Source organism: Marmota marmota, unplaced genomic scaffold, assembly GCF_001458135.2.
Source record: "Marmota marmota marmota unplaced genomic scaffold, marMar, whole genome shotgun sequence".
Taxonomy (NCBI): Eukaryota; Metazoa; Chordata; class Mammalia; order Rodentia; family Sciuridae; genus Marmota; species Marmota marmota.
Genome location: NW_026000137.1, coordinates 61,909 through 75,745, shown reverse-complemented (window position 1 = coordinate 75,745; position 13,837 = coordinate 61,909). Strand labels below are relative to the sequence as shown.

The window sequence follows — 13,837 nt, the reverse complement described above, 5'->3', positions numbered from 1 at the left end:
GGCGACGAGGAGGAGGAGGAGGAGGCGGGCGCGCCGCTCCCCGAGAGTGACCTGGACAGCGACTCGGAGCCGCAGAGTGCGGAGGACGCCGCGGGGCCGGAGCCGGACAGCGGGGAAGAGCCCGAAGGCGGGGCGCGGGAGAAAGCCGGGAGGAAGAGAGTCCGTTTCGCAGAAGATGGAGAAGAGAGGGCAGACTCCTCGGGGGCGGACGGCACGCCCCAGCAGGTACCGCGGAACTTCCCTGGGTCCCGGGGATGGCCGTCAGCCCCCGAGCCAGTGCACTGCAGTCGGGCGCTCGCGGCCTGTTAAAAAGTCAGTAGAAACAGCTGCGCGGAGTTGGTAGTTCTGTGTATGAATATGCATATAGCCAGGGAAATGTGAGGTTTGTCCAGTGTACTTTTTTTTTTTCTTTTTTGCGATTATATTATTCTCGTTTTTCAAGGAGAGGCTTTGTGAAAGTGGCGAAAAGTACATCCCACCTCGGCTGCGGCCAGCCCAGGAGACAGTGGACGAGCGCAGGAAGGAGGAGTTAGAAAGGCTGAAGAAACACGTCAAAGGCCTAATTAACAGGTGACCTTCCAGAGTTGGTGCGCTCTCTCCCTTGGAGCAATGCTCTATTTCTAAAACACGGAAACTGTCCCAGAATGACAACATGCAAGTGATGGGCAGGACTTGTAGCTGTTTTCAGATCCTTTCTGTGCCTGCCTTAGGGCAACCACATCCTTATGTTGAGGAGATGTTGCCTGGCTGTTTGGTATGGTGAGTTCTTACAGGGTTTGAAGGCAGCAGGGGACTCCTACTGCCACTCTGAGGCTGGAATGGGGCAGGGAACATCCTCCCAGGAATAGTGGAGGAAGGCCTGGCAGGGATCCCCCCTCTGCGGAAATGAGTGCACCTGGTCAGGATGCTGGTCCTTCATCCCCCTATGTTGACATTTAGACTCTAAAAGGGTAATTGGAAGCCATGTAGCTGGGACCACACCACTTAACCATCTACAGTCAGCCTGTGGTTTTAAGAAACAAGTTCAAGTCCTTCTTCTGCCAATGCTCTCCTCCAGTTCTCCCATAACTCTCACCAGAAGACCCTCATGCCCCTCTTCTAAATCCTCGAAAGGCAGCCACTCTTTTAAATGTATATTGCTCTTTTTTTTTTTGGTAGATTCATAGGGTACAGGGCATTCCTGCATGCTGTACACCTGCTTTCTCCCAAAGGTTACATTTTCTATAGCTAGAGTACCATTGAGAAGCAACCAGGGGCTGGGAATGCAGCTAGTGGTAGAGTGCTAACCTAGTATCCATGAGGCCTGGATTCCATCCCCAGCACTACACACACATATCAGGGAACTGATGTAACAACCCCTAGAGCTTGTTCAGGTTTCACTGTTTTTACGTGCTTGTGTGTTTGAGAGAAAGAGGTTCTGTGTAGTTTATTACATGAAGATTTAGGTGACCACTGCCACAATCAGGATATAGAGCCCGTCCTTTGTGCCGCCTCTTCCCCTATGTTGCTTAATTGAAATTGAAACATTGTCAGTGGTGTCCCAGAAGTTTTACTGAAGCATGCTGTTGTGATGTCCCTTTTAGTAGTAGCACAGGTGTGTGCTGAATAGTCTTCCTTGCACAGTCCTCTCTTACTGCTCATTCAGACAGAGCAACCTCGTCAGTGTAGAAACCGTGCATGTGTGCCATCTAAGAAGGGGGCGAATTGGTGGTTTTCCTAATGATACACTACTTAGGATGGTTCCTACACCTAGAAATGTCAGATCAGGATACCCAAGTTTCTGCAGACTCACAGACCCTCCGTGGCATACCTCACTGATTACATTTCAACTGAAAAGACAGTTGTATTATTTCAGAACTCCATAGTGTTCTATGGTTATGAGCAGAATATGCTGGATTATTGCAGCAGGGTCAGTTGTTTCCGGGTCAGAAGCATATATAAGATAGGATATATTGGTAGTATTGATAACTGAGTTTGAACTGGAAAATTATATTTAATTGTGTTTCTGTGTTTACATTCCTGCAGGTTGAGTGAGCCAAACATGGCATCCATAAGTGGGCAGCTGGAGGAGCTATACATGGCCAATAGCAGGAAGGACATGAATGACACACTGACGGCTGCCCTCCTGGGTGCCTGCGTCACTGCCTCAGCCATGCCCAGCAGGCTGATGATGGAGCATGTCCTCTTGGTCAGCATCCTTCACCACACTGTTGGAATTGAGGTATGCTCCCACCTTTTCTCCACCCACTGGCCCTGTCACCTGGGATGGCCTTGGTCCTCCGTGGTGTAGGTCACAGGTCAACAGTTACTACATGTGATGACCATAGGAAAGAGGCTGGCTCATTAAGTGCTTGCTGAGCCCATTTACAACAGGGAAGGAGATTTTCTTGTTGCATTTCTTATCTTCCCCTTTCCCTGCCGCCGCAGTTCTCATTGCTCTTCCTGGGAAGTTTAATGAGCCACGGTTTTCTTAGCCAGCAATGGCAGCATTGTGGCAACATTTGGAAAGGTGGTGGCCTTATGACCAACTGGGCACAGGGAAGCTGAGGGCAGAAGAAAGTGGCCCAGGCCCCACAGCTGGTACAGGAGTCTGCTCAACTGTCTTGGGATATTTTGTGGAAACTCTGCACCAGCTACTTGGAGAATCGCTCTTTTTTTAAAGTGTTTTTTTCCCCCTAAGAGCCATACTCCTGTTCACATATAAGTGTGAAAGTCCATTTTTTTGCCATTACAAAACATAATGGAAGCTCTGGACATCTTTGCTGGTGCCCCATGATGACCATAATTCAGTGCTGTTATGTGGCTAGTTTAGTCCGTACCCCATCCTTCTAGATGTCTCTGGTGTACTTCAGCAGACTTAATAATCAAACTGTGTTATAGACAGTATTTCACAGCGAGTTACATAAAAGTCATGACCCTGATCACGTGGGGAGTCAGCTTAATGTGAAAACATGGGGTTAGTGCTCCTGCTTCTCATTCACACCTTCACTAATAGCATGAAGGACAATGAGGTGGCTTGTTCCAAGGGGAAGTCATTATGGTACTTCAGCTAATGACAGTCTCTAAAACTTCTGCCAGATAGGACAAGTGCTCAGGATGCTGGTTCCATTAAACTTCTTTCAGAGCTATACTAAAAAAACACCTCACAGAAATTCATGGGAAGAAAAAAAATGTGTTAAAGATCATAGTGTCAGCTGCTGCATTGCTCCCATAATCATTTACAAGGAAACAATCAGATCTATATGGGTTGGTGTTAAAATTTACCAAACTTGATTTTAGAAAAATGAAATGTTTTTAGTTGTAGATGAACACAATATATTTATTTTTTATGTGGTGCTGAGGATCAAACCCAGTGTCTCACACATTTGAGGCAAGTGCTCTATCACTGAGCTACAGCCCCAGCCCCTAGAAAAATGAATTTTGAACACATTAAGTGGAATTATTTTTGTGCAGTGCTGGGGCTCAAACCCAGTGCCTCACATGCTCACACGTGCTGGACAAGCGCTCTGACACTGAGCTACAGCCCCAGCCCCCTAATTTCTTTTTAATTGTTTTTTAATATAAGATGATGGTCATACCAGGGGATTATATTTTTCAGATTTATCTTTGGTGAAGGGACTTGAGTTGGGAGTTTACAGGTTAAATGTGTTTATCTCAGGCCTTTAAAAACTAAAAGGCACATCCAGCCTATGGGAGCTGGCTTCTGGGAACCTTCTGTTGCCTGCTGCCAGTGGCTGGGCTCTTCTGGCATTGAGCAGTCGGCAGCCGGGCGGTGACGCGCCTGCTTTCCCACCGCACCCTGCAGTCTGCTGGAGCTCCTCCTCCCGCGGACCTTCACGCATGTGCAGTCAGAGTGTAGTAAGCTCACACAGAGAGTCCAGCTCCCAGCCTCCTCCCCACCTGCTTAGAAGTCACCCAGATTGAAAGCCTGGAAATCACACACACCTGATGTGTCGGATCAGGCGTGCCACACCCTGCCAGTGTTCCTAGGGATCACTGGCACCCAGCCCTTCCTTTCTGACCCAGCATGGCTACCCTGGTAAGGCCATCTCTGCTGTGGATCGCCAGCATCACTGGAGATCACCACCACATCCCCGCTCCCATTTGCTTCCTCTGGTCTCAACTTGAGTTGGGGTTTGAGAGAAAACAGTTACAAGATAGTAATATGGCAAGATGACAGCTGCTATTTTTGAGTTAGGTCTCAGTCTTACAGAGTGACAGGATGGAAGTCCTTCCTCCTCCAGGACATACTTAGGGAATCTGGAATAGAATGTGCCAGAAGAACAAGAGGATGGCTCTCTGGTGAGCTTGCCCTGTTTCACCAGGCCACTGCTACTTCTTGGCCTTGTGCTCTCCCCTCTTTGTGATGGTCAGCCTACTTCCTGGTACCCCAAAGAACAGCACACCCACATCTGGGCCCTGAGAGTGGAGCTGAGCCATTAGAGTTCCTGTCCTTCCTCTAGCACCCTCCTGGTGATGAAGCACTTGCCCGTGGGGACCTTTGATATCTGTGGAGAATGTGCTGTTTTCTTTAAAGTTCACTTACACTGCTTGCTTATTCAGAGGACATTAACTTGAAATAAGCAGTTCTGAGAACGAGTGTTACTAGGTGGTAGAGCATTTTTAGAGATACAGTTGTGTTTTTAACATTTGTGGGGGGCAGGTACTGGGGATTGAACCCAGCAACACTCTTCCAGTGAGCTATATTCCCATCCCTTTTTAAATTTTATTTTGAGACAGGGTCTCAGCTGGCCTTGAACTTCCGATCCTCTCTCACTTCAGTCTTCTAAGACAGATATGGCCGCCACACCTGTCTTAACACATTTTTAGCAAGTTTATTTTTCCAAGGAACCAGAATGGACATTGCCCCCCAAATTACGACTTTGTACTTGGCCTAAAGCGGAGACCCTTTCAGCACAGGTTGGTGCTCAGCTGCTTACCGTGTGCTCTTGTGGGGCAGCCATACTTGAGTTCCTGAAGGCTGCCCTGTTGGAGTTTATGTCCTGCCTGTGTGCAGGCACTTATTCAGTGTGTTGAAGGAGAAGTCCCCAGAACGTGTGACTACACACTTGCTGTTGTCCTGCTCAGGTTGGTGCTTGCTTTCTGGAGGCTGTGGTGAGGAAGTTTGATGACGTCTACAGAAATGGAGGTGAAGGGAAAGAGTGTGATAACCTTTTCACCATCATCGCCCATCTGTACAACTTCCACGTGGTGCAGTCTCTCCTCATCTTTGACATTTTGAAAAAACTTATTTCAACTTTCACCGAAAAAGACATTGAGTTGATCCTGTTAATGCTGAAAAATGTGGGCTTTGCATTGAGAAAAGACGACGCCTTGTCGCTGAAGGAGCTGATCACAGATGCCCAGGCCAAAGCCAGTGGGGCAGGCAGCATGTTTCAGGACCAGACCAGGGTATGAGTGCCACTTGACCTGCTTCCTGAGTGCTTGAGAGCATACAAACTGACCAGAGCTTAACAATAAGTCCCTGGGGTAAACAGGACACTTCCCTTCCTCAGTAGTTCTCTTCTCTTCAGCCTTCTCTAGCCCCTGTGCAGCAGCAGGGCCGAGTCTTGCGGGCCTCTGTTTCCCCATCTGTAACTCGGGGCTCTCACCTTTGCCCCTGCAGTCGTGAGGGGTGGGGAGCAGCACCTGAAGCGCCTGAGGGGAAGAAGACGTGATTGTTGGGGAGGAAGGAGGGGGCCATGTTAGACCTGGGGACACCACCAGGAGTGAGGAGAGGAGCGCCGGGCCTGGGGCCTTCGTCCTGGAGGACCCAGAGGGTTCACGGCAGATACTCCGGGGGTGGAAGTTGTTTTAGGAGTCACTTTGGTGACAGTGTAGAAGAGAGGGGAAGTGGCTGGAGGAATTGGGGGGGGGACGCTATAGGAGTCTGGGAGATGGTGGTGACATGGGCACCCTGGCAGTGGATGTGGCCTTGGGAGTCAGAAGCAGCCAAGTTTAGTGGGGAGCAGGGCTGAAGGAAGTAAGGGCAGGAGGCCCCCCTTCAGGTGCATGGGAGGAGGTGCAGGAGGAAACCCACATCTCGAAGGGCAGTGAGCCAGGAGGGATTTGGGGTCACCCTCATGCCAGGAATCCTGGAAGCCATGGGAGTATGTGGGATCCCCCACTAGGGTGAAGGGATCCCTGTGGTTACAGGCAGCAGTGTGGAGCTGCAGGGAGGAGGAAGAGCTGGTGGGCAAGGTGGCAGGATACTGGGGGGTGGGTCACAGAGGCCAGAGTCCTGAGAAGAATTTACCCTTTAGGTGGGATGTTGAGGTCAAGGGAAAGGGACTGGATTTTCATTTTGGTCATAGTCTGATGAGGAGCATTACTGATAGCTGCCCTTTGTGCACCAGGGCAGCTTGTCTGCAGAGGCAGCAGGGGGTGAAGTGGGGAGTGGGTGGGGTGGGAGGGAGTGCAGATTACACTCTTGCTAGCTAATGCCCAAAAGCTGACAGCAGAGGTGGCCGCCTGGGACAGGGAGGTGGGGAATGCCAGCGGCTATTGAGGGATTGGAGTTCCTCTTCTGGGCATTATGCAGATTCTAAAGGTGATGGCTGGCACAGTTGCCTAGCTTGGAATATACCGGAAATCACCTACTTGTTTATTTTAAAGAGGTTGATTTTATGATGTGGAGATTGTATCAAGAGTTGATATTTGAGGAAGGTATGTAGACAGACTCTGTGCTGTCCTTGTAACTTTCCTGTAAGTGTGTCACTGTTTCCAGTTGGTAAGTTGGTCGGGGAGAGGCTGAAGATCCAGCAAGGCGGGGATGTCCAGGAATGTTCAAACTGCTTGAAATGATGGGAGATTTCATTTTGGTTTGGGGTTTATTTCTCCCCTTCCTTTTCCTCAAAGGTCCGATTTATGCTGGAGACGATGCTGGCCTTGAAGAACAATGACATGCGCAAAATTCCAGGCTATGATCCCGAGCCCGTGGACAGACTGAGGAAGGTGCAGCGAGCTCTGGTGAGTGGCTGCCTACTGCCTTGCCCCGAGCCTCAGGGCAGCAGGGCCCCATTGGGAGAGGGAGCGGGACCTGTGAGTTGGGGCCTGAGAGAAGACAGAAGCTGCCCTGTGAGTGGCCCGCGCCCTCCTGCACAGCCCCTGTAGCTGGTCCTCCCAAGGTGCTCAGCTTGCTGTGCAGTAGGAGCCTGTTGTCACGACTGTGCCTAAGAGGCGTTACTTGGGTGGCAGACCCACAGACCTCACACAGAATACCATGAGTTGACTGCTTGTTTTGGCATTATTCTAAACAGACTAACTGTCCCAGTTGCCAGAGACTCATTGCAATGTTCATGCACCAAAAATTCCATTATCAAATGAAAGTGAGCCAGGCACAGTGGTGCACGCCTGTAATCACAGTGGCTCAAGAGGCTGAGACAGGAGGATCTCGAGTTCAAAACCACTCTCAGCAACTTAGAGAGGGCCTAAACAACTCAGCAAGATCCTGTCTCTAAATAAAACATAAAAAGGAGCTGGGGATGTGGCTCAATGGTTAAGCACCCCTGGGTTCAATCCTGGTACAAAAAAAAGAAAGAAAGTGTGATCACAGTACAGACTATGAACCAATTAAAGCATCTCATTAAACCTTTTTCTCTAATCAGGTGCGTAGTGCCAGCTCAGGTTCTGAGACTCAGCTTCGCATTTCTTGGGATGGTCTTTTGAATGCAGAACAAACTGGGCGCTGGTGGATTGTGGGGTCTGCTTGGAGCGGGACTCCGATGATTGACGACAGTCATCATGCACTTCAGCAGAAGCCACCTACGGGCACGGTATGGAGACCCAGTGCTTGACTGTGGGCACCCTGCTGTGCCGAGTGCCAGCTCTGCTAGAGTAGTTCTAATTATTCCTGAATGGCTATGGAAGTATGCCACTTAGGTTTATTTGAAAGCCTTATGAAAATTGCCAGTGTTAAGGTATGATTTAAATCCAGGCATGTGGCACATGCCTGTAGTCCCAGCTACGTGGAAGCTGAGGTGGGAAGAATACTTGAACCAGCCTAGGCAACATAGCAAGGTCCTGGCTCCAGAAAACAAACATATAATTCAGTTTTTGTTGTTTCTTTTTTAAGGATTTTAAGAATCCCAAAACGCATTCTGCAAAAGATCTAAGAGTTGAAGGGAGTGTGTGAAAATCAAGACTGACTTTGCAGATACCCATTCTTGAGAGTGAGATGTGTTCTGTATCCTAGGAGATGTAGGTTCCAGTCCATTAGCATGGATGAAACTTCTTCCCACTTATTTGTATTTATCATTATTAGCTAGAGTCAGAGCTGGGTGTGGTGCACACACCTGTAATCCCAACTGCTCGGGAGGCAGAGGCAGGAGGATGGCGAGTTCAAAGCCAGCCTCAGCAATTTAGTGAAGTGCTAAGCAACTCAGTGAGATCCTGTCTTTAATAAAGTACAAAATAGGGCTGGGATGTGGATCAGTGGTCAAGTGCCCCTGAGTTCAATCCCTGGTACCCCGCCCCCCCCCAAAAAAAAAAAAGTGGAAAAAAATTATTTACTAGCATCTGTACTTGATCCAGATCTCCTTCCTTGTCCACAGTGTCCTTTCCTGCCCTGGGCCCTTGGCACACCTGATGACCATGATTCCCATATCTGAACTTGATCTGAGATACTCAGGCTGATGTCCCACCCTCCTGAGAGTTCCCAAATCCAGTGCTTCTCTCCTCCAGTGGCTTTTTCTCCTGCCACATTTTCCCTTTGTGGTGACCCATAAATAAAGATTTGGAATTTACCTACAGGTATTCACGTGCAATTTAGTTATACTGAGCTGAAGCCACAAAATTGTACAAGTTGTTCTTTAGAAACTTTAGGAGCACACTCAACCAAAGGTGGCATGGTATTTCTCAGGAAACAGCTCTCAAGACATTTGTATGGCCCACACACTAATCCTTCCTTTTTCAGATAAGCTCAAAGATGTTGGATCTTGCTCGGAAGCAGAGAATGAACACTGACATTAGGAGGAACATCTTCTGTACGATGATGACGAGTGAGGATTTTTTGGATGCTTTTGAAAAGCTGCTCAAGTAAGCATTTGTTTGTATGTTTTGACCTGTCAAGTTAGAAGTTGTGAAAGAAGTAATTTGATCTGGGGTTTGTGTTTGGAGGACTGAAAAACTGGAATTTTGTTACTGTCCTGTCACTTGGGTGGGCCACATGTCTCTGGCAAGACACCCATTCCTACTAGTGTGCCCTGGTAGATCCTCAGCAGAGCCCTGTAGGAGGCTGCAATTTGAGGGCTTCGTAGCCAGTATCTGGTAGCCAGCCACTGTCTTCAGCGGCTGTTGGTTGTCATGGATTGCTTAAAGTATATGAGCCTTCATGTTGAAGCTGCCTCTTGCTTCTTATTTAAAATGTCCCAGTATGGTTCTGTAATAATTTGTTGTAGCAGGTTTTTAAAACATTTGCATACTTTATGCAAAGTACTTAGTTATCAGATAACAATTAAATGAACAGTTTAACTCATTTTTCTTTATTTGCTTCAAACTCATAATGCAGTACAGGGAGAAATGGCTCATTTTAGTATTCTGATAGTTGGGGTTTTGTAAACTGGGGTGCCTTGTCAGTGTGGGAACCCTGAGCGTACCTCTGTGTTTCCTAGTCAGTCTTCATCTAACAATGAGTTTTTTCCCCATTTTTTATTCATCACAGTCATTGGCTGACCTGGGGTTGAGGCTCAGTGGCCTAGTGTACATGAAGCCTGGGTTCCATCCCCACTACCAAAAAACCCACATGCCCCTCTGGGGAAAGGGTGAACAAACCAGGGGTCCTTGCTGCAGTGGGTGGGATCCTTACAGTTCACTATTACAGAGGGTGAAGTACCAGTCCCACAGCTGCATGGGTGACTCTTAAGTATGTTCTGCCAGGTTCAAGAGGCTGGACACCCGCAGTTTCTGCTTTGTGGCTGTTTGTGTGGCATTCTGGCAGAGTCAGAACTAGAGGACTGGAAAAAAGATTGGTGGTAGCCCGCAGCTTGGGGAATGGCTGTCTGCACAGGCGTGTGGGGGTTGTGGGGGCGATGGAATTCTTTTTCCAGTGTGGTTGCAGTTACCTGACTCTGGGGGCTTATACAGCTGCACCCACAGGACTGTACACTGAAGAGGGTGGAGTTTACTGTGAATTTTAAAAATGAAAAAGTGAGCCAGGCACAGTGGCGCACCCCTAAATTAATCCCAGTGGCTCCGGAGGCTGAGACAGGAGGATCGCGAGTTCAAAGCCAGCTTTAGCAACTTTGAGGTGCTAAGCAACACAGATCCTGTCTGTAAATAAGCTGGGGGTATGGCTCAGTGGTTGAGTGCCCCTGAGTTCAATCCCTGGTACCAAAAAAAAGAAAGAAAGAAAAAGTGAAATCATTGTCTTAGCAAGACCTGGCTTCATTTGAGTCCTGCCTGTGTCAGTTGGATTGGGTCCTGGGCTTTGTGGTCGGGTAGAACTCGAGTCCTGATGTGTCCTCCCACACTTTGCCACATCACTAGAAAAATGAGGCCCAAAGAAACTGGGGAGGGCCAGACCTCTGGCTTGTGTCTGGTTGCTGCCACCCGCCTCCTGGCTCACTTTTAACCACACTCTTCCAGACAGGAAGGACCTGTGGGCTCTTTGGCTGTGGAAGTGGGAAGTGGAGTGCTGACTTAGCTGGGCTGTTTCTGTGCTGCAGGCTGGGACTGAAGGATCAGCAGGAGAGAGAGGTGGTCCACGTGCTCATGGACTGCTGCTTGCAGGAGAAGACATACAATCCCTTCTATGCGTTCTTGGCCAGCAAGTTCTGCAGCTATGAAAGGCGATTCCAGGTAACTTGGTTAGAAGGCTGCCAGTTACCTGTGTCCTGACGCTTGTCCTCGGCATTCTGTCTGGCTTACATTCTAAACATGAGTTCTTGGAGCCAGAGTACTGGGTAGAGGGACCATCTGCACTAGGAGGCTGGGTGTTGCTTATACCACACCAGTCTCTTGATGTCAGTTGTCAAGAGCTTTCTTCAAAGTGCTTATCTGCTGGTGTGGGGTGGGGTAGGGTTTGGTAGTGCCGGGGATCCAACCCAGTGCCTCATAAATGCAGGGGAGAACCACAACTAAAAGATGACTGTAAAACTGTTTCAAGCTCCTGACCATTTGAAAGGACAGTATAGTTGCTCCTGAAAGTCCTGAGTTTCAGAATATTAAAAATAAGTGAATGAGAGCATCTTAGTGGTTTAGTCTACTGATTGTTGAATTTTAATTTTTTTCTTTTTATTAACTGTTACTAGATGACTTTCCAGTTCAGCATATGGGATAAATTTCGGGACTTAGAAAATTTGCCAACCACTAATTTCTTGAATTTGGTTCATCTGGTGGCACACTTGTTGAAGACAAAATCGCTTCCGCTTTCCATTTTGAAGGTTTGTAAGCAATTAAAAAATCACTGTGTAGTTGCTTATTTTTTGTACTTGTAAAGCATGAGTTTTCCAAGATTCTGGAGAGTGTCTCATTGTTGTGACCACTGTACGCACAGTTTAAATGTACCTAGAACATAGTGCTCGGCTCCAGTTTTCTTGCTAACTTAAGTAAATCTGTTCTGGGTTTGAGATTAATCTTAAAATCCTGGACCGGTCAGTGCTCAGTAGACTGGCGCCCCATAGAGGCCTGGTACTGGGTCTGCAAAATAGGGTGTTTGAAAGCTACAGACTCCCTACTCTGTGTTTGAGACTTCAGAGCCATAAAAACATAGATGCCCGATGTTCCTCTGGAGGAGATGGTGGACCTACCTGTAGAAGGCAGGATTTGAGGTGGGCCAGTAAGCTTGGGTAGTGGAGCCACCAGGGTGTGGGTGCCCTAAAAAATTCTGAGCATTTGAAGAGCCTGAGGGTCAGGGCTGGGCGAAGTGCAGAGACAAGTCCTTCTCTGTGCCCTGCGTACGTGAGTGTGCTCCCCACCGTGGTCAGAGCATCTGCCCATGACTGCCTGCCTCTCATAGGGTGTGGGATGTGGGGTTTCCCACTGCGCTGAAAGTGTGGGTACAGTCTGCACACCCCATTCCGAGAACTGGAGTAATTTAGAACACGTAAGATAACATCTTCTCATCGTTGAGCTAAATCTATGCTTCCCTACTCAAGTCGGGCTCATTGTAGAATGGGTCGGTGTGGCCCCGGGTGAACAGGAGCAATGGAAGCTCACTCGTGGGCAGTAGAACTTGGGTTCTCCCTGGCTCCCAGCCCTGCCCTCCACTCTCCCCACTGGTGTTCTTTTTGTTTGTTTTCTATTTTGATACTGGACTGGAACCTGGGGTATTCTACCGCTGAACTACTCCCCAGCTCTTTTTATTTTTTATTTGAGACAGGGTCTGGCTAAGTTGTGGAAGCTGGCCTCAAACTTACAATCCTCCTGCTTCAGCCTCTGATATCACCGGGATTACAGACATGTGCCACTGCACCTGGCTGAGGGGCCCTCTTTGATCAGAATCTCTCCCTGGCGTGGTTTTGTACTCCCTGTGCTGTGCATCTACAGCCAGTACATAATCTACTCTCTGTTTGGGCAGAACCGTGTGGTCACCTTGCTCTTGTGACTTTCCACAGTTCTTTTTTAAAATTAAGTTTGCAATTTATATATGTTAATATCTGTAATTCTCTTCTCTGATCTTCTGTGTTATCTTATTACTTCCACTGTATAAGTCTAGTACATTTATTTGCTACACTGCTGAATATTAAAATTATTTCTGGGGTTTTTAATAGTTTTCTAAGATGGAAGCATATCTGAGTTCATCTTTCCTAGACCTAAGCTCTACACAGAGAGGTGTTGATAGGGGTGGTCCAGACTCTACCAGAATGCCACATTGACAGCCATAAAGCAGAAGCTGCAGTGTCCAGCCTCTTGTACCTGGTAGAACATACTCAAGAGTAGGCTTCTGTTCTAGAAACTACATTCCTGGCTTGTGAAGTACAGGCCCCCTAAGCTGTGTTGTGCTGCCAGGTTGACCAGCCACCCCTGCCAGCTCTGCAGGGTCCCCATGGCACCTCCTCCTTACTAGCAGCTGTTCATTTTTAGCAGTTAAAAGACCTTCTTAAACCAGGGTGTGTGGGCAGTGAGGAAGGGTCAAATGCCTACTCATTAGCACTCTTTACAGATCACTGGAGAGTTGGCTAGTGTCACTTTTTTCTGTCTCCTGACTGTAGGTGGTTGAGTTCAGCGAATTGGACAAACCCAGAGTCCGTTTCCTCCGGAGAGTGTTGACTATGCTGTTAATGGAAACAGAAGTTGAAGACCTGGGTTTAATTTTTGCAAGGTATGTGTCCAGGTGTTTCATTAAACATGAGATAGGGACAGAAAGATGTTTTCATTCCGGTTGGTTTACAGAAGCAGCATTGTGCTTCACATGTAGCTACATAAGTCATGTCAGTCTTAATGTTAAGCTGATATCTAAGAGTGCTTGTTGTTTTCGCAATGCTGGGCTCTTGCCCAGGGCCTTGTGTGTGCTGGGCATGCAGTTCTAACACTGAGCCACCTCCTGCCCTGAAGTTCTTCGTTGAAAATTCTGCTTTACATAGAGTCAGGCACAGCGATGTACATCTGTGGGTTCAGCTTCTTGGGAGGCAGGACGATCCCTGGGGCCTAGGAGTTTTGAGGCCAGCCTGAGCAACGTAGAAGACCCTGCCTCAAAAACAGAAATAACGGGCTGGGGATGTGGCTCAAGCGGTAGCGCGCTCGCCTGACATGCGTGCCGCCCGGGTTCGATCCTCAGCACCACATACAAACAAAGATGTTGTGTCCGCCGAGAACTAAAAAATAAATATTAAAAATTTCTCTCTCTCTCTCTCTCTCTCTCTCTCTCTCTCTCAAAAAAAAAAAAAAAAAAAAAAAA

General features: G+C 48.1%; 1 protein-coding gene across 1 annotated transcript in view; it reads left to right on the top strand.

Annotated features, from left to right (window-relative positions):
• Nom1 (nucleolar protein with MIF4G domain 1) overlaps positions 1–13,837 on the top strand; it is a gene marked incomplete at its 5' end in the record, with an annotated part of 14,363 nt that continues 526 nt past the window's right edge. The window contains 10 exons of the mRNA XM_015502308.1: positions 1–225; positions 443–570; positions 2,026–2,221; positions 5,089–5,412; positions 6,859–6,969; positions 7,608–7,775; positions 8,915–9,036; positions 10,665–10,797; positions 11,250–11,381; positions 13,152–13,261. Of these exons, the coding sequence (XP_015357794.1) occupies positions 1–225; positions 443–570; positions 2,026–2,221; positions 5,089–5,412; positions 6,859–6,969; positions 7,608–7,775; positions 8,915–9,036; positions 10,665–10,797; positions 11,250–11,381; positions 13,152–13,261 (1,649 nt within the window). The remainder of the gene's footprint in view (positions 226–442; positions 571–2,025; positions 2,222–5,088; positions 5,413–6,858; positions 6,970–7,607; positions 7,776–8,914; positions 9,037–10,664; positions 10,798–11,249; positions 11,382–13,151; positions 13,262–13,837) is intronic.